The following is a 20,945-nucleotide window of genomic DNA, read 5'->3' on the forward strand; positions in this document are numbered from 1 at the left end:
GTTTCCACTTAGAATCCACCGAACAATTGGACAACCGCAAACAATCTAGGAGCGTTGTTCTCATCACCGGATAAACGCTGTGAACTGAAAATATTCTGATTCTCTCTTAAGTCAATCATCAGGCTGTCATAAAGGTCATACTCAGTTCCCATAAGAAATGTATTGGCAGTAAAATAATGATAGGATGGATATTGAGTGAAGCAAGCCAAGCTTTATGATGCCACATTCTTTACATGCAATCCAAGTTACATTTATTCTGAGCATTATTTTGACGTCTGTGCTGATCAAAGCTTGATCATACATTTGCATCTGATGGAGCTGGTAGAACTTTCCATCCAACTTTTCAAAGCCTTGGGGGAAAACGACAGAGAGCTGGTTTTTCCAAGTGCTAGATCTATGGGTTCACTACGCTTTTATTTATGGGGCTCGTAAACAATGAGTGCTGGGCTTGGCTTTCTGACATCCTGAAACACAAGGCAGGAGCCTAGGATTTGAGCAACCTTGTGAAAATAGGAGATTGGTGCAATCACACACACACACATTTGATCTTGGTGGCTCCTGTGTTTAGCAGTGCAAGTAGTAATCCTCTGCCTTCTGCTACCCAGTGAAGCTTGAACCCATTCACACATAGCTACCTATGTGTATCCTCCCAGCCTTTTTGTCTGTTCCATCCACCACCTCCACCACCCCAATTCCCTCAGCAACCTGGTCCCACCAGCTACACCAATCTTCGTCTTGTGGCCTCTACATGGAAGCTGTTCCAAATGCTTCCATTTGATATTGTGGGCTGTGGTGTATACCTCTACTTGCTGAAGATCTGTGGTTTAAAATCACCATGCCAGTCCTATGGATGTGTGATAAAGGTGTGGAAAATGCCCAACACAATGTCAAGGTGGAATGTGGTTAAATGACATCTTCTGGAGAATGCACCACATGGATAGTTTTTGACACTCTACATAGGCGCCATGATTTTTAGATCAGCACAGGAGCCTGGGACCAATGGGCTACTGCTTCTTCCCTATTCATGCTCATCTTCATGTCCTGGCCTCTCGCTTTCCTTTGTTTCTTTATGAAACTTTTATTGTTTCACTATTCCCTGCTACTTCTGTGGCCTACAAAAACATGCACTGGGAAAGAAAGGGCCCATTTTCTGTTCTATGTAGCTAAAGGGTAGCCCCTACACAGAGTTGCCCTGTGACCATCTAGAGGTGTTTCACCGCTGTATCACTTACCATAAAATCAACTGTTCATATATGTGCTGACAGTATATGTATTGGAGATATTAATATTGCACAGTTTGAAGTGTCTGGATGCATAAAATCTGATTCCTTCTGGAAATGAAACATTGCCCAGACCAATTAAATATTATTCAAAACTTTACTTGCAGAACTTTCTTCATAACAAAATTAAAACATCAAATGATACATCCAAACAGTTCCATAAGACATACACCAGTAAAATGCACAGGCTCAGCATCTTACAAAATATGAAATAATTCCAAACAGTTCCTAGAAGCAAAGGTCTGCATTCCAGCCTGCATCAGGCTGCTTACCTGTAGAGATTCACTTACATCCTTCTTCCACAAAGTCTAGGAACAAAGACACCCTTCCAAGATGGTGATTTTGAATTCAGTAGCCTTCCATGTGATCTAAAGTTTAACACTCAAGTGTTAGCTACTAGAGAATGACAACAGTTAATTATCCACTTAATTAAAGCTCAGAGAGCCCTTCCTTGGCCTGAATATAGCCCCATGGAAAATCCCCATGTTAAAGCCTTCATTAATGCACATAGCCATTCACCATTTCAGTGTCAAATAATAATTATACTTAGCAAAATGCACTAGGAAGCACAAGCACACATGCAGCAAACACACAACTTGCTCCCTGTGCCTTGTCACATATCCCTACGTATTAGGATGTGACGAGATATATTTTTGGTTAGCCTGGACTTCCAATGGGATAGGCGCTGCAGTGAGCCATCCTTAAAATATACAATGTGAAAACCATGATGCTCTTGTGAGCATTAAAAAAGAATTAGATGAGGGTTGCAGTCCCTAAGCATATTTAGCAGGAAGCAAATCCCCCTGAACTCAGTGGGACTTTGGTCTGGGTAAACATGTTGAGGATTGGACTGCAAATCATTCAAAAGGTCTTTTAAAATTTAAAACAACAGTCTAGCTGTTGTTCTTATCTCCTTAAGTACAGTGAGGTTTATGGCACTTCAGTGTGTCTGGACTAATAGACAAAAGTGCTACAATGACTAATAATTACCCCAGCCTCTTAAATATTTTAATTAGCTTTCTTATAGAATACACAACCCTCAGTGGAAATGGAAGGGGTCTTCCACAGTACTGGCCACCTGGGGTTTCTTCGTTGATTTGCTATGCAGTCATCTGAAGCCCATTCCAGGAAAAACATTTATATTATACCACATCCCCTTTGCCTTCCTTCAAGAAAATACATACATACAACTTTTAGGAGAGCAAGAGAACGTTATCAATCACCTGACGTATGAAGAACACTGTAGCTTTGTTTGTTATTTAAGCAGCCCCAGAAGAACCATTTATTGTCTTCACAAAGTAACATTGTGTTCTCGACTTTAGGCAACTGTGCCTCAGACATCTTTCCTCAGCTGTGAGTTCTCTTAGAGTTCTGGGAGAGGTGGAGAAATCAGTTATTTAAAACCCCATTGTGAAGTTCTTTAGACTGTGAAGCTAAAGTACCTTATTAAGTTGGAAAGAAATTTCACTGAAATGAGAGTCTATGCTAACCTTTCAACCAAAGCATATTTTGAAGTAATCTGAGGGGTGCCGGAGTGGGAAGAGAAAAACTCTTCAGTCATGGTGCTGCAAACTAGTTTGTCCATGGAAATTTGATGGAAGCTGAAATGGTTTGAAGATTAGCAACATAAAGGGAGAAAATATTATACCTTCCCTAACTGAAATAAGTTACTTCTAAATAAAGATGTTTCAGAGACGTCTTTGGATAGCAAAATCCCCCTGAATTATTGGGTACGTTTCAGTTTCAAATTGTAGAAATAAAATAGAGGCTTCCACTACTACATTTGGAGACTGTTTTGTGACTCAACTCAAAGTTTTAGGGAACATAGTCCATTTTTTTAGGCAGGCAAGGCTAAATCCTAGATTCAGTCTATTATATCAAGTCCTGTTGACAGTCGCAGAAAATACCCTCTTCCCTTAAATGTTTATTGGCCTTTGAAAACAAGCAATGTTTGCATTGGAATACTAGTAAGGAGTATAAATCTTTTGTGCAGTTTCTTTCTGGCTCCTGCTGCAGAAACAACATTCAAGGTTTGGTTACCAGAAATTTCTTTCAAATGCTCTTGATTTCTTACTAGGCAAAGCCCTGTTACGTCTCCGGTAAGCAATTGTGAAGAAAATCCAAACATGCCATTAGCAGGGCAAGACAATTATGTCTCCAGAGGAGGCAACTTTGTAACTGAAACAAGACAGAGAGCGAGGAACAGCAGATTAATGCAACGCGATCATGTGAAAATATTGGCTGCATTTTATCAGTATAAGGAAAAATAGATCCCTGAATTTTAACAGTGCTAGATTCTAGAAAGGCAGTTTCCTATGTTACCTACGCCAAATGTTTATCAGTATAAAATCATTTTGCCTGTAAAGAAGTCTGATTTAAACACACTGGGAATAGCATTTTTCCTGATAAATTTATCAGTTCTGACCACAAGTTGTGTTAACTTGCTCTATTTCATCTTAGCAAAGACCTGCAAGGGGCCAGAAGCAGTTACTTTAACTTCCCATGTGGCTGGCACTACTGGCCAATGTTAGGGATGGAGAAGAAATTCAGTTCAGGTCACATTTAAAGGTAAATCTGGGCTTCTTGGCTCCTTGCTTGCCTGCCTTCCCTGGGCTGCTTGTCCATTCTCCCTCCTGTCTGCCTCCCTGCCTCCATCCACTGGTGGAGGAAGAGGAGTGCAGGGGGAGCGCACCGCCCCCGGCAGCACAATCTTGGTAGGGTGCCATCACAGCTGTCCCCCCACCCGTGCTGGGTGCCCCGCCTCCACATGCGGCGCACCCCACCCCCAGGACACGTGCCCCACCCCCGCCTGCTCTCTCTCTCCCCCCCCCCCCCAATGCTGGAGCATGAAGTTCTGCCACTGCATCCATCTTCTCCTCCAGTGCAGCTGTGATGGACCACCCAAAGGTGAGCCACTCTCAGAATTCTGCCATTGTTCTGCAGTTTGCAGTGCCATCTGTTGGCAGCTACACGAACAACTGCTGCATGACAACACTCTTACATTCTTATTATATCAAAGAGAAAAGAGAAGTTTGCACTACAATGGTGGTGAATTTTCATGAGGGCTTTAAATAATAATAATCACAAAGTTAATAATAATCACTAAATTGAAGACTGTAGAAATGAGAAGCAGAGAAACCAGAATCGATAGATTAATCCATCCCTACTGACCATAAATGTGGTTTCGTGAATGACTGCACTCACAATCAGATCCCCTTCTCCCTTCTCCCCTACTGTGCCCCCTTGACTGTCCATATCTACATTGATTAAACAAATATGTGAAACTGATTGATGAAGAGTTATATGGTTCATCTAGTCTACTATTGTCTGTTCCAACTGAAAGCAGCTATCCAGCATCTCAGCCTTGGTACCTGAGATCCCCTTGTCAGTGGAGATTCCAGGGATTGCAAAGCATGACCTACTATGGCCACTGTACTTAAAAGAAGGCACATTTTCTAGGAATGGAACTCAAACTCACCTCTCCCGTTTCCTGTTACATTGCTCTTTCCCACTGAGCTGCCAGTGGAACTGTGTCCTTGAACTCTTGCTTCCTGGATGAAGAATGGACAGGTGTATGTGTAGAAATCCTCTGACCTTTGTGCGACTGCACAATGATAAGAGTCACCTTTATTGCCCTGCCTACATCTTTGCCTCTGGACCTGCCCACGAAGCTATACAGGCCCTATAAGGACACCCATGAGAGAATGTGGCCCTCAAGCTGAAAATTGTTGCCCACTCCTGTTCTTGATAAACAAGACTGACCATCGACCATTCTACAAGAATGATAAACCATTTCAGCTTCCATCAAATTTCCATGGACAAACCACAGAGCCAGTGTGGTATAGTGGTTAAGAGCGGTAGTCTCATAATCTGGGGAACCGGGTTCGCGTCTCCGCTCCTCCACATGCAGCTGCTGGGTGACCTTGGGCCAGTCACACTTCTTTGAAGTCTCTCAGGCCCACTCACCTCACAGAGTGTTTGTTGTGGGGGAGGAAGGGAAAGGAGATTGTTAGCCGCTTTGAGACTCCTGAAGGGGAGTGAAAGGCGGGATATCAAATCCAAACTCTTCTTCTTCTTCTCTTCTTCTTTGCAGACAAACTCTGTGCATCAGATATTGTGAATAAATGACCCTCCAATGCAAATATCCTAAAGACAAGTTAATTAGGAAACATGTTGTTGTTTTTTGATTAACTTAGGGCAGGAGTAGTCCACCTGATGCTCTCCACATGTCATTGGAATACAATTCCCATCTTTTGTTGTCGGGGATCAGGGATAATGGGAGTTGAAGTACAACAACAACCTGAAGGCACCATACTGAGTACCCCTGCCTTAGGACAAAACTAAATGTAACCTCATGCACACTATGAACAATTGTTTGGATGGGCTTCTAAAGTGTAAACAGCAGACATGGAGGTTCTGACCAAGACCCTGGTGGGGGAAGGAAAAGGCTTTAAACCTTTGGTCCTTGCTGCAATTCCACTCTGGATCAGGGCCTTTGGTGCTAGCTAATCGTAGAGTTGTACGGTACCCACAAGCATCATCTAGTTCAAAACCCCTGCAATGCAGGAATCTCAGCTAAAGCATCCATGACAGATGACCATCCAACTTGTGCTTCAGAACCTCCAATGAAGGAGAGTCCACAGCATCTCAAGGGAGACCATCCCACTGTTGAACAGCTCCTACTGTCAGAAAGCTTTTCCTGATGTTTAGTCAGAATCTCATTCCTTGTAACTTGAAGCCATTGGTAATCATGTGACTGGTGTCCCTGTGGTTTTGCATGGAAGGGGAGGGGAAACCTGCCTGGGGGCGCGGCATTTATTTTTTGCATGCAAAGTACTGTGTTATTCTAACATGTTTAATTTACCATGGGACCAATGCATTTGTTAAAACCATCCTTGCTTTTCCTTTCTTGAAGAATATTAAACAAAACCAGTCTCACATTCTCATATGATGCAATTGCTGCCCATGATTAATCCTATTTAATGTTATTTTGGATTTGCTCCCCCCCCCCCACTCCCTGTCTTCCTTATATTATCGGTAGAATATTGTAAACCTCTGCTGCTTTCTTTCAGCGGATCCGAGGTCGAAAAGCCAGTCTGGAAGAAATACAGCTGGTTCACTCTGAACATCATTCACTGCTGTATGGCACCAGCCCCCTGAACAGACAGAAGCTGGACCCCAGGAAAATCCTAGGTCTGTAAAGGGCTCTATTCTACTGAGAACAGCACATTCCAGCACTGTCATTAGTCATAGCTGGTGTCAGTTTAAAATACTTGGCAAGCAGTATAACAAAAAAAAAAAGTATCACTTTTTCCAAATGCATTGCATTGTAGAAAGAGAATGTTGCAGCAGCAGCCAACACAGATTAGGAAAAGGTCCTTGCCGGAAAGTAGAGATCTTTCTCTTTCTATCTCTCTGTCTCTGCTTTCTTATCCTCTGGACATTAACCCTTTTGTGGCAAGGATATTTAAATTGCATGGGCAAATAGAACCCTGAACATAAGGCTGTTTGGCTTATTTCACAGGACACTTCCTTTCCATGCAGCCAGTGGCAGAGCTTCATGCTCCAGCACCGGGGGGGGGGGCGGACAGCAGGTGCCATATTCCTAATTAAGGCACCCCACCGGGATTGCGCTGCTGGGGGCGGTGCGCTCCCCCCGCACTCCTCTTCCTCCGCCAGTGCATGCAACAGGAAGGGAGCAAAGGGATAAGTGAAGGCAGGACTTCTGCAGGCCCGAAACAAGACATTTTAAAGTGTTAGTCCTAGGAGAAGGAGCATGCTGCACGTACGAAAATATCTTTGACTAGCGCATGCTGAATACACCTGATAACACCACATGCAGTAATGTTTAGTTCTGTCAGCCCAATACATTTTGTTGGCCAAATGGTCCAACTTCCTTGCTAGAACCAACATTCAAAAGACTATTGCTGGACTATTTGGACACAAAGAACCTAAGAACAAACTAAGTGCCCAGCCAGATCAGACCCAAGGTCCATCTAGCCCAGCACTTGTGTGTTCATAGTAGCCAACTGGATCCTTATGGAAATCCCACTGGCAGGACGTGAGTATAATGGTCCTCTCTCACTCATGTTCCCCAGCAGCTGATCTTGGAGGAATTGTTTTGGGATGAGAGTGAGGCGCTGGTCACATGATTTTCCCAGGAGCACGTCCTAAAAGATGCATGTCCCAGTTTGGGGCTTGAAAAAGTTGGATGATGTTAGGGAGGCCATACTTCAAAAAGTGAAAATCCAGACACAAAAGTTTTTGACCTTTTTTTTTTTTTTTTTTTTTGCCAAAGTTGCTGAACTATTTTTAGTTTTTCCCAAAATCTATTTTTTTTTTCAAAAAAAAGTGAACTATAGTAGATAGTGAAAGAATATTCATATTGCACAAGACTCTGCTATATGGTTTTTTAAAAATGCCACCACCACAAAAGCAAAACACCCAGGTTTTAGAAGACATCAGTAAAGAAAGGTTCAAAGAGGAGTTAAAAAGAGACTTACAGAAAATAGATTTTGAGCCTGATTTAGCAATGTGAATAAATGCTTTTTCATGAACTTTACATTAAGAAGTAATTCAAAAACACTACAGCAGAAATTAGAAGATGGTTAAGTATGTGTTCATATCCTGATGTCATTTAACTGAGCATCTACTTAAGAGGTTTCCTAAACCAAATGTAACTTTAAAAAATACTTTAACATGCTGCCATTGACAACTTATAGTTCATTACAATGTGCCATACAACATTACATCTTGATGTGATGTAAATTATCATGATTTTCAAATTGGCACCATACCATGTTCCTTTAATAAGCACAATTCAGAACAATTGCCCATTTTCAGTTTCCATTCCTCCCCCACTGCCACCCTGACGAACATAGCATTTCTAAAAACCAACTATTCCTAATTATGGCAAATTTATAAATGCCAAAATTATGTGTCAGGCCATCACAATGGCTAATGCTTCAGTTTAACTAGAGCTGACATTCTAAAGAATCTGGACAGTATGTGTGAATATATTACAGCTTTGAAGCAAGTTTTTCATACTCTTACCAGAGTCACCACTGGCCTGAAGTGATGATAATGAAAACCACTAAGGACCTCCAGACCTCTCCTGGTTTCTATTAACTTGCAACCAATGGCAGATATTCCCATACACAAACACTGGCACGTGACCACCAAACCATCAGCTTTCAACAGAAGTGAGCCTCCAAAGATTGCAAATTCAGCCACAGAAATAATTCGATAATGAGACTTTACGAAATACTGCTTTCCTGGAACCAAGGTAGACAAACCAGGGTTCCAGTTCCTGCGATTTAACTGCTCTGGATGTTTCCTAAATGTCAATATTTTTGACGCTTATCAAAGAGTATTTGTAAATCTGCCGCTGTATATCTGTGCATTGCACAAAATTTTATCCCATTACAAATGTGCTGACTGGGCTGATAGGAGTTGTCATCCAAAACATGAAGTTCTATCTTAATGCTTACTGTTTCCCGCTCTTTTTTTATATAGGCAGTGTGCCTCAGAAACTATTTTCGTTGTTGCCCTGCGGAGGCCTTGGGGTAAGTAGGTTTCGCTTTGATGTAGTAAGGTAGCCTAAAGAAGCTTTCTGCTGGGTAACTCAATGGTGTATATATACTGTATACTCTGGTTACACATTTTGGGAGCTAGATGCAAAATTGATTGGGATCATGATGCTAAGCTTCACAATATGTGAATGGTATCGCCATGTCATTCTAACCAAGTTACAACCGTCACAGTTCTAGCACTCCATACAATGCCCTGGTGTGCAAATGCAAATGAATACACGACAGGCACACATTTGTCTTCAAGGTATTGCAAACTTCATTGGGGATACATTAATAATAAACAATGCAGCCTTGGCAGAGGAAATGTGATCATGCTGCCTTGTGTATCTAAACTCAAGCTACTGGAATACGATCAATGTCGCCTTTGCATTAGTGCCAGGTTCAATCATTGGGATTCCTTAATCATAGAATCACAGAATTGCAGAGTAGGAAGGGACCACAAGGGCCATCTAGTCCAGCCCCCTACAATGTAGGAATCTTTTGCCCAACATGGGTCTTGAACCCACTGTCCTGAGATTAAGATTCTCTTGCTCTGCTGATATGTGGCTGTATGGATAGATTGTAAGAATGAATTTATTACTCAGTGTATGCAAAACTCAATGAAACATATATTATTGATATATAAACACCTCAATGGGCAAGAATGGGCAATTCTCTGCCTCCAGAAACCTACAATTAAAATAAGGGGGGGAACTCCCTGCCAATGGAAGTTTGGCAGTATTCACCCCTGCCTTCTTTTAGATAATGTCTTAAAATGATGTTAATTCGACAGGCCTTGAAATGTGAATTTCTTTTAACCAACTGGTATTTGTAGATTTTAAAAATGCTTTGTGCTCTTTAAGGTGTTTTTATTGCTGTTGTACCTTTGGTATGGTGTGTTGATGCTATGGAAATAATAAATAACGCAACAGCAGGAGTAATGGTCAAATATCAGTACAAGCTAAATCAAATTCATAGATCTATATGAATATATATTGATATATATGTGTGCATGCACACATTTGTGGGTAGTGATATAGATCTATCTGCCATCTATCTATGATTTATTAATAGGAAATAAAGAAAGAAAGAAGAACAGGGCCTCTGATAGCATAATCAGATTCCAGCTTCAAAACTTCTGTGGCATTTGAGTTGTTGTCATTTATAACTTGGAAGTGAACCTGCCCAAAATTCCCTGGATACACACAGAAAAATTGATAACAGACTGCCTCTTTTATGACTCCAAGGAGGCCACACCAATCACATCACTATTGGCAGTCAATATGATTTTTGACATGCTGTAAAAAAAAAGCAGCAAGCAAGCATAAAAGGTCTTACGGCATTTGTTTAGATGAAGAATGGGCTCTCAAGCTGTGCCGGGGCAAAGTTTGGGTTTCAGTCCTGGTACCCCAGGGATTGTACTGCAGACAAAAGAGAATTCCACATTTATCTTATAAAATGAGGCAGCTGCCCAATCCAACGATGCTTAAAAAATAAAGAAAGGAGGAGGAGGCTGGGAGGAGCAAGCAGAAAGGGAAAGGTCAATGTGCAGTGTCAGACTTCCAAGCTGAATGATCTCAGGAAGTGCCAATGTAACACCTTGCAGGAATTCAGGCAGGCAGGGCAGAAGTGTTAAATTAGGCTTAGCTGCAGACTTCAATGTGCCAAACGCTGTATCCCCTTGGAGTCAGCCAAGCTCCTTTCAGCAGATCAGAATGATTTGATGTTTGTGCTGCAAAAGTACCTCTCGTGCGGGCGGGGGCGGGGAGTGAAGGTGCATCAACCTTTCTGATTTAGGGAAAAAATCTTTTTAGGAAAGGACCAAGCAACATCTTTTGTGCAGGATACACTGATTATATATTGTGAGCCAGAAAGTTGTGGCTCTTTTGCGTGGTTTAGTTGCATGTAATTGACATTAGCTGCTTATGATTTCCATGAACATGGTGGATGCCAACATCAATGGGCACATGTTTAGAACTCCTTGGAGAAGAATATTTTTTCTTCTGATATTCTTATCCTCAGTGTTTGATAAAGCACTGGCTATTTAAGAACGGGGGGGGGGGGGGGGGAGAACCACCATTGGAATCCCGAGAATTACACTATTAAAAGTTTTGCTCTTTATGTGCCTCCTTTTTCTACTACTTTATGGGTTTGTTTTTTGGCATAAGATTTCCCCTTTTTACCTCTTCATAGGCTGACAGCCACATATGCAGTGCTGGATTTACGTATAAGCTAAACAAGCTATAGCTTAGGGCCCCACTCTCTTGGGGGCCCCAAAAAAAACTAAAGAAAAAAAAACCCTGGATGTACATGTCTAAAATATAAGATTAAAAAATGAATAAAATAAACCTACATACAGCAACAGTGTTTTGTATTGTGTAGGCCCCTTTGATGTAAGTAATGGGCCCCGCCTGCTAGCCTGCTCCCTAAAAATATCACTGGTTTGCTCATCTATATATATAGGGTGCCTACATTCTGCTATTTATAATTAGTAGTAGTTTGCATCATATATTTACACCTATTATTATATCATGTTATAGCAAGTTTCTAGAGACTGGATTATGAGTCTTTGTAAATTGTGTTTCTAGAGGAACTTTTGTTATTGCCAAATGCCAATGTGTTTGCATTATTAAGTTTGTTATGAATAAAAAATCATTTTAAGTTAGAGCTTAATAATTACTTCTCTGTTAATATACTTCTTAATTGTATTTCAGTTCAACAATTACTTTGATAAAATACATATTTTGTTATGTGCAAATGGCTTTAGATACCTATTAGATCCATAAATTACCATCTAGTATATATTCAACACAAAGAACAGCGACAATTTGTTGTTGACAAAGGACAGCTGGACATATAAAGGGCCCCATTACCTTCATAGCTTAGGGCCTCATCAAACCTAAATCCGGCCCTGAACACATGACAAGCCATCCACTAAGGCTGACTTAAGTTCTGACATATATGTCTTTGCCTCTTCGGTCGTGTGGAAACAAAACACAAAGAGGAGAAGCTGAACTTTTGGCTCTATAACAAAATGATGCATGCGATTGTGCAGCAATTTCATTCCTGTGAAATTTACCTAGCTATCCTGCTAAGCAGGTAGGTCCACAGTATGCCTGGATAGGAGGCAGAAGTTTCCTCCCCCTTCCAGTAATCACTACATAGTAAGACTTAAAAAGCAAGGCTAGCCAGAGGAAAAATCAACAGTGTCCTGCAGTGTCATATTAAAAAAGCACACAAGCCGCCATGTTTTCTGGCAGCTACAGTAGATCCCCTATGACGATAGGTCTTGTCATATTGGAGAATGCTGCCTAACTGCCTAGATTAGATTTTCTTTTGGAATGAGGGGAGAGTTAATGGACTTGCCAAATGTTTTTAGTGTTTCATATTCTCGTGGTTCATGTGTTTGCATACAGAACACACCTGCTTTCTAATTAACATAGAGTGTTTACTATATTGCTGTCTCATTATTAAATCTGCACAAGGCAAAAAAAAGAAGGGGAAAAAAGAGAAATTTACCTAGCTATCCTAGGCATATTTATGTCGATCTAAGTTCTATGAAATCAGCGCAACTTGCTTCAGAATTAGGAGGTTTGGAAAGACCATTTCAGACAAATGTCTTCACAGTAAGAAATTGTTAATTGCTGCCATCCGGGGACCCGTGCCCTGGTTCTTTTGTGGTGGGTCCTGGATTTCAGTAGCAGACAACATTAGTGGAGCAGCAGCAGTAGCAGCGGTGCTCATCTGACTGCCCAGCAGCTGAGTCCCCACCCTGAAAGGACAGCCGGCTTCTGTGCTAGATTGCATCACCTTTCCTAGTGTTATGTACTGAGCTGAATCCTAGAACAATAGGATCCAGAACGCAGCAGTCTGATTGGTCTGCAGGAGCCACCCAGTCCAGCTCCAGGTGGAAGTGAATCAGCGACCTGATTGGCCTGCAGGAGCAGCCAATCAGGCTTCTGAATGAAGTGAATCCGCAACCTGATTGGCCTACAGGAGCAACCAGGAATTAGCCAATCACGTGGGGTCCAGTGTGTAAATAATGTGTATATAGCTAGACATTTGGGGGAAAGTTCATTCATTGCTACTATGAGCTGAATAAAGAGCATGAAATTCACGCTCGACTCCGAGTATATTTCACCTAGAATCATGGACTTCTGCCAACAAGGCCTGGGAATGGCAGGTTCTTTGATGACACTTGGATCTTAATGGCACACAGAGTTCTTAAAGGCAGGAACACTTTGGAAGAGGGATGGATTTCGTTTCTACTTGCTTGCCACTAAAGAGCAACAGGGTTGGGGTGGGGGGTGAGTTGGAGGCAGTGTATTTTCTCTGGAAGCAAACGGCAAAGTGTGAGCCTCTAAAAGCTTTTGTACCTACGGAGACACATGGATTCAGTAAAGAAGGCATAAATCACCAGATGACATGGCAAATCTGTGGCTTCCAGAATGACTTCTCATTCTCACTGTGGATGATACCTGCAGATTCCTTCCCAAACCTGCAACCCTGTATCTGTGAGTTCAGAATCTTTAAGAGGAAACCTGCCCAGCCATTTCCTTTGTTAGGGCATTGACCTCAGCTGACTAGTTAAGTACTTCCATGTACTTTAAAAAGAAGTCACCCTGTCACCAGTGAGGCAAATGGGGCAAGCTCCCTCACCTGGTTGAACATGAGATCACTGTGTATGGAAGAAGAAGAAGAAGAAGAAGAAGAAGAAGAAGAAGAAGAAGAAGAAGAGGAGGAGGCGGCTGAGTTTGGCTGATGCTGGAAGTTGGAGACACAGAGGCTCATATTTGCTCTTGACTAAAGCTGGAAACCCCATGAGGAAGCAAGGCCATCTGTCCTATGCTCAGTTTGTATACATGTGCAAATGAAACCATATACAGTGGTACCTCGGGTTACAGACACTTCAGGTTACTTCAGGTTTCAGAGTCCGCTAACCCAGAAATACTACCTTGGGTTAAGAACTTTGCTTCAGTATGAGAACAGAAATCACGTGGCAGCGGCACGGCAGCAGTGGGAGACCCCATTAGCTAAAGTGGTACCTCAGGTTAAGAACAGTTTCAGGTTAAGAACGGACCTCCATAGTCTCCAATGACCTTCATTCCAAGGAAACCTAACCCTGGCTAAGCACTGGAACCCCTGGAGTCTCTTGCCACTCGGAGACTGGGGTGTGTGTGTGTGTGTGTGTGTGTGTGTGTGTGTGTGTGTGAAACACTAGCTTTCACCCCACACTTCCAGAGCACAAGAATGCTGCTGAGAGTGTAGAGGAGAATAACTCATCTTCCTTTCAAAACATATTACATGGGCCTATTTTTTCTGCAAGAGTTGCAGGTGGGGGGAGGCAAACTTATGCAGGCTGTAGGTAAAAATCCAGTAGCTTTCACATGGGATAGATGTAAATTAATTGTTATTTAAGCCATTCAGCCTTTTTGAATAAATCCACACACACACACACTTCTGGGACAGGTAGTTTAATTTCTATCATCTGGGGCTTTCCTATGGTCTAGCTTTGTTACACATGCCAGTGATTGAGCTACGCTGGATGTATTTGGAAAAGCTCGAAACGACTATATTCATTCAGGAAATTCTGAATGAAGTAAATCCATATGTGCCTTAAGAGTCTTAGACTTCAGAGTGGGACGGCATATTCTGGCTTGTAACATTGTCATGAATAATTCTGCCTGTTTGAAGTGTTGCTGAAATATGAACAATGTTGATGCCTTAAATTTTAGTGTAGTTGTATTTCAAAACTTAAGTGTTGGCGCTCATTTTCCCTTGGATATACATTACCTATAGTGTTCCATTATCATTTAGATGGTGCAATGTTGGTTCAGGCTGGTGGACATATGGAAGAGGGCTTTTTCAATGGGGGCCCCCACATTTTGGAGCCCACATTTAGGATTCAACCATCTCCATCATTGAACTGAAAACATATTTGTTTACCTTTTCAAAATTTTAGTTGTAAGGATTTTAGTTGTGCTGTCATTATATTGCTGTTTTATCTTGCTATCACTGGCTTTATAGTGCTGACCACTGTTTTAATGTTACCTCTGGCTGCCTCTGTTCAATTTTGTTGTGATAGTTTCCTTTTAGTTTTAATGATGGTGTGTTTATAGTGACATCAATCTGTTGAATTTATATTTGTTTAATATATTGGGTTTTTGTATAAACCAATTTATATATAAACCAATATATAAATTTGTTTAATTTATATATTACTGCAAGTTGCCCTGGAAAACTGCCCCCCCAAAAGAGGGAATATAAATTTAATAAAAATAAAATAAATTCTAAGGGACAGAGAAGACTAGTAATCATCAAGCTATTACTGGTGGCCTCCCGTCTCTGATCCAATTGGCCTAGGCCCACTTTTGCTCTGCTCCAATAAGTGCTGAGCAGCTGTCCTTCTTAATTACCTTTGAGTAATGTTACAGGGCTTTGGAGAATCATGGGAAATCACAATGGTAGCCACTGGAAGAATACAGCTAGCACTATCACCCTTGTCCTTATCGATGCTAGGATATCTGTGCTATCCATGGCAGTTTCTTGAAAATGGTTCCCTGCCCTACCACAGCTCTTAATAGTCATCTCAGCAATTCTGCTATTGCAGAACCTTAAAAGTGCATCTATTTAATGCATCTTTAAGCTTTATTCATCACTTACTGTAATGGTTGTATCCAATTGCCATTCAACCTCCTTAGCATATTCTCCTTTATATGCCTGCCAGCTAAGATTTCGTTTCATGTATGTGACGGAATGAGCTTGAGTCCGCAAAAGAGGTTTGTTTTTGAGGTACCAAATGTCTTTTTGGTTGTTTCTGCTGCTCCCATGAGTGAAATGTTAATCCCTGAGGAAGATGATGCCCATGGAGACCACCCCCCTTATTTGTACAACTACCCCCCCATCTGACCATCTAGATGACACAGCTGCCACCTGTGTTAGCTGGCAGTGGGAGCAAAGAGAGGAGACCATTTGCTCTGGACATCGGTAGGGTCCTCTCACAGTCATACCCCACAAATTTGACCTGCCTTCCCTGCCTGCTCACAGGTGCTAAATTGCAGACCCTTTTCTGATTCATGTTGGCAGCGACTTTGAAATGCCTCTTATTTTAGGAATATGAACCATAGTTGCCTCCCTCCAATACACTAAAAAAAAAGAGAAAGGTGTTTGCTACAGCTTGAGTTCATTATAACAGAGCTTTCCTGTAAGCACATGCCATTTCATTGAAGCTTTTGTTCTGGCTTTTGCAAAAGCAAATTCTTTTCTTAGAAGTAAGGCCACTCTGAGCGTATGCTGCATCTATTACCCCGGGCCTGGTGTCTAACGGGCCTGTTAGCTAGGGCCAGCTCTGGCCTATGTAATGCTGTTTGTAATGAGAAATCTAAACAGGGAATGGCAGTGAGGCATGACAGGAATGTGTTTCCATTGGAGAAGTTGGTGTAGAGAAAAAGTATAAGCAAAGCCATGTCCAGAAGGCCTTTTCAGCTGGCCAAGTCGGAAGACTAATGTTATTGTACATTGGCTGTCACCCTGCCAGCCCTCCCTCACTGATTTGTTTTCTCTTAAACTCTCTCTCTCTCTTCTTTCCCTCCCCCACCCCCTCTGCTAACTGTTTGCTCAGGTGGACAGTGACACCATTTGGAATGAGCTGCATTCGTCCGGTGCTGCACGCATGGCTGTTGGCTGTGTCATCGAATTGGCTTCCAAAGTGGTCTCAGGAGAGCTGAAGGTGAGGTCTGGGTTGCATTGTGTGTGGGAAAAGTGGGGCGGGGGGAGAGCTGAAAGTGATGTTGTTGTTCTGGGGTTGAAGGAAGGGGAGCGGAGACCGGAGAATGGGGAAGATGGCGGGTCACTAAGGTGTGGTAATCTAAATAGCCTCGCTTGGCAATCAGCAGATCGTTTTATTACTCGAAGCCTTCCAATTCACTAGAGAGAGTTTTGCTTGCCAGCGTACTACAGTATTATTGCAGTCTCTCTCTCTTTTTTGTTTTCCCCGCCCCGGAGTCAATTGCACAACCGTTGTCCGAGTTAGAAATGACTCAGAGGATGTACAGATCTGGCACGCCATTCTGAAATTCCCTTTTGAAATGAATTTTAAATAAATTATTATCGGGTTGAAAGCATGGCCTCAAAAATGCCACCCAAGGCGAAGAAAAGTAAATAATGGACCTGTGGGCTTTGAAGAAAGAAGGAAACTGTTGATTGGAAGGGTAATGGTGCAGGCTATGCCTTTCCATCAAACAATCGCAAATTCAAAGCACTTCCCCAACCCAAACTCGGTTTTTGAGCTTCCTTTCTACACGATCTGAAAAGAATGAGATACAAAACCCAAATTATCCCCAGTCTAAACAATTTATAAAACCTGCATGCTCAACAGACGTTGACATTTTGTTTGATGTTATAACAACCCGGTTTTAAAGGTAGGCCCTGTACAGCCCAAATGGTTAGATACCCCAATAAACTTTCTTGGACGTGACATGCCATCAATACAATTGATGTTAGGTAAAATAGCAATGGATTTCACCCAGTGACCAAAGTCTACTGTTACGGTTCAGATCTGACGGCAAATGGAATTAAATGAAAAGTATGTAACTTTCTTTCACATGCTTACAGTTTCATGGTGATTTGGGGCTTTTTTGTTTTTCCTCCATTGGGGCAAATGCAGTGTGGGGTTGGGTGAATTGGAAGTGAAGGAGAGGGGGAAATGGGTGAGTGCTTTGAGAGACCTCCCAGGAGACAGGGGGCTTTCTGATACCTGCCCATCTATGCCAAACAGCTTGGGGGGGGGTAAGGATAGGAGATTGAAAGAATTAGAAACTGCGGGAACTGAAATGGACAGGTTCTTTCGTTCCTAGCCAGGGCTACCATAGCCTTGGGACACCATCCCGCAAAACCTGAACTGTAATGAACAGCTTACTTAAATCCCAGTGATTTCAGTAGGATTTAAGCATGGTTCCATTAGCAGGTTATATTTACATGCTTACTGAGGAAGTCACTACACCTCAGATTCAATCACCTATCTGTAAAATGTGAAGAACAATGAAGACACTAAAGTACAGAGATCAAAAGCACCTTATTTATATGGTGTACAGGGATTTATATTGTAACCCATCTGAACATTTGCAAAATGGTGGCCTCTTGAGGACATATGCATGGCGATGCTCTGGCTGTGCAGAAGGCTAATCATCTGAAGCCACCAGCTAAAAGGAATAGGCATCATCACTGCGACCTCTATTCTCCAGTTTTCCCAGTTGTTGCAGATACATGGTAACTATTCCTTCACTGGGTACAGGTCCATGAAAGTTTAACTATGGATACGTGGAATAATGTTCTACAGAGGCTCTGAATATGTCCTACTTTCTACACTTTTCAAGCCAACCATGCTGCAAGTTTCCCAAAGAAGCCACGGCCAATACATGTTTGCTTTATGTATCATTTATTTATTTATTTATTTAGATAGCTTTCTTCCTGCTGTTCAGTTTAAATTTTTCAATGAATCCCTCAAAGCTGAAAATAAGCATAAAATCCAAATAAAATATCAAAACAGTAAATAGCTTGGGTTCTCTCTGAGAGAGTCATACTCTGAGTAAACCCGGATGAAATCGATGGACATTGACTATGAGTTTGACACTGAAACAACTCATTAAAAACCAGCATAGAATACGAAACATTGCGATAAAGCATAAAAGCAGTAGTAAACATTAAAATCATTACTTAGTTTAAAGCAGGGGCAAATAATTCAGTTTTGTACAGGTGTTGAAAGCTTAACATGAGAACAGCCTTCCATTATGTAGGTGCCACCACTGAGAAGGCCCTGTTGCTGATAGACTGTCTACCCTGCAAAGAAAGGCACCCCCACAGTTGCCTTTGTGGAAGTTCGCAACATGAATCGCAGATTCATACGGGTACAACCAGTCCCTTACATATTCATGCCCAAAGCCATAAAAAACACATACCAGCATATTAATTTTTGTCTGGAAACACACAAGAACCTCACGGAGCCATTTTAATGCAGGTGAACACGGCTTCATGTGGCTAGTTCCAGTCAATGACCTAGCTGCCAGATTTTAAAGCAATTTACAGGAAACGCCTTGTATTAACTGACTTGGTCTATGTACAGGCTTGGGCTATGCACATAACTTCCCCCAAAGAAGCCTAGACACTGAAGTGTGTTAAGGGTGCTGGGAAATGTAGCTCCATGAAGGGAAAACTATAGTTTCCAGGATTCTTTGAGGGAAGTCATGTGCTTTAAATGAAAGATGTGTATGCAGATGTACATGCTCAAAAATAATAATTCAGACTTCCATTTTTTTCCTGCTTAGAAAGTATAATTGGGATGATGAATATATCAGAATTTAAAAGCTGAGCTAGATAAGAATAATCAGACATGTTTTATGTGCAGTTGACACAACCAGGATTTGCTGCAGGACCTTTATTGCTTATCTCCCAGGATTTATGGGGTTTTTCACATCGTGGATTTACTCTTCACTGTTTATCTCTGTGTAATGAAGAGCTTTAAAAACAAAGTTGTCAATCAATCTATTTTTTCAATGGCCACTGAAGTAGCTGCAGTAAAGCAACAAATACTTACATGGGTTGGGGGGGGGGGCCTCGCAGTTTCCCCTCACCCATATTTATATGCAGTTTATTTTAAGAAGAAGATTTAAAAGATTTCCAAATGGAATGTTTGTCTGGAACTGAATCCTGCAGATCAAGGTCACGCACACAGTGTTACAGCAGAATACCAACTGCATTACAATTTGAGAACACAGTGTCGTTAAAATACTATGGGACTCGGGGACTATAAATCACTCTTTTATTTGCCTTCAGAGGCACCAGGGAAGGTCAGCAGAGGATAGCCACAGGATGACACACTTTTATCCCAAATTAACATATTCATTTAGAATAACTATCACCCTGGTCCTGTCTGGTCCTGTCCTCACAGTCACTAATACAGATCCATCAGCTTACACCTAATGTCCTCCTTCAGACATCCATCTCGTTGCCACTCCTAATACCTTGGGTGTATGAAAAACACACACCAGGAATCAAATGGGGATTAGCTTATGCGGTGAACAAGCACGCCCAGTGCAGATTTTTTATGAAGCCTGTTCAAATGTTCTTGCCTCTCATTTCCTCTGTTGTTCTCCTTGCTCCATTCACCAGCTATCATCTCCTCTTGTAACCTTGCAGTATTCATGCTTTGGGCTTATGCTATGCCTACAACCAGAACAACAAAGAGCCTTGTGGCACCTTAAATAGGCTTACTATGGCATATGCATGAAGTGTCATTCTTGGTTGAAGGTCTCCATGGACATGGGGGGGGGGGGGGTGAGGGACCGTAGACACTGAAGCGGAAGAGCCAGAGCTCAGTGGTAGAGAACTGCTTCACATGCAAAAAGATCCCAGGATCAATCCTCACCATTCCCAAATCATAGAACCATGGAATCATAGAATTGGAAGGGACCCTGTCAGTCCTCTAGTCCAACTCTCTGCAATGCAGGAATCTCAACTAATGCATCCGTGACAGGTGGCCATCCAACCTCTGCTTGAAGACCACCAGTGAAGGAGAGTCCAGATAGGGCTGGGAATGTCCCCAGCAGAAATCTGGAGATAATTGGGTATAGGGTTGCTGCCGTCAAAGTAGACACTAGGGTAGCAATCTTCTGCCCGTTTACTTGGTTATACATTCATACAGAAGAGTTCACAACTGATTGATTTTAACCAGCAGTCTATTATGGATTTGTGTACATGAACCTGTACATATTTTTAAAATGAAAGGAGGAAGGAATCAGCTATGATTTCACTATTTTGCCCACTTAGGCTTCATTTTTAGGCATATCTGGTAGTAAGTCCCATTGATTTAAATGGGACATATTTCTGAGTAGGCATGTGTAGGATTCCACTGCTAATATATGGAGACTTCCCTATGGTCACATAACATGCCTGTGGTGTAGCTGAACAGTGAGCCAATTTATCAAAATCTAGGCTATTCCCACCACTGGACTCCTTGTACAGATATGCCAGATTCTATACATTTAATTTTTCTATACATTTAATTTTTTGAACGAAATGAATCCTTTGTGTCCTCTCC

At 41.9% G+C, this 20,945-nt stretch overlaps 1 protein-coding gene across 7 annotated transcripts in view; it reads left to right on the top strand.

Moving 5' to 3' along the window:
• The window catches only part of HDAC9 (histone deacetylase 9), a 422,950-nt gene that overhangs the window by 290,704 nt on the left and 111,301 nt on the right, over nucleotides 1-20,945 (top strand). For all 7 annotated transcript variants that reach the window (XM_077936990.1, XM_077936988.1, XM_077936989.1 and 4 more), the window contains 3 exons: nucleotides 6,353-6,473; nucleotides 8,796-8,845; nucleotides 16,473-16,580. In XM_077936990.1, coding sequence (XP_077793116.1) covers nucleotides 6,353-6,473; nucleotides 8,796-8,845; nucleotides 16,473-16,580 — 279 coding nt within the window. The remainder of the gene's footprint in view (nucleotides 1-6,352; nucleotides 6,474-8,795; nucleotides 8,846-16,472; nucleotides 16,581-20,945) is intronic.

Source organism: Podarcis muralis, chromosome 12 (assembly GCF_964188315.1).
Source record: "Podarcis muralis chromosome 12, rPodMur119.hap1.1, whole genome shotgun sequence".
In the NCBI taxonomy this organism is placed as follows: Eukaryota; Metazoa; Chordata; class Lepidosauria; order Squamata; family Lacertidae; genus Podarcis; species Podarcis muralis.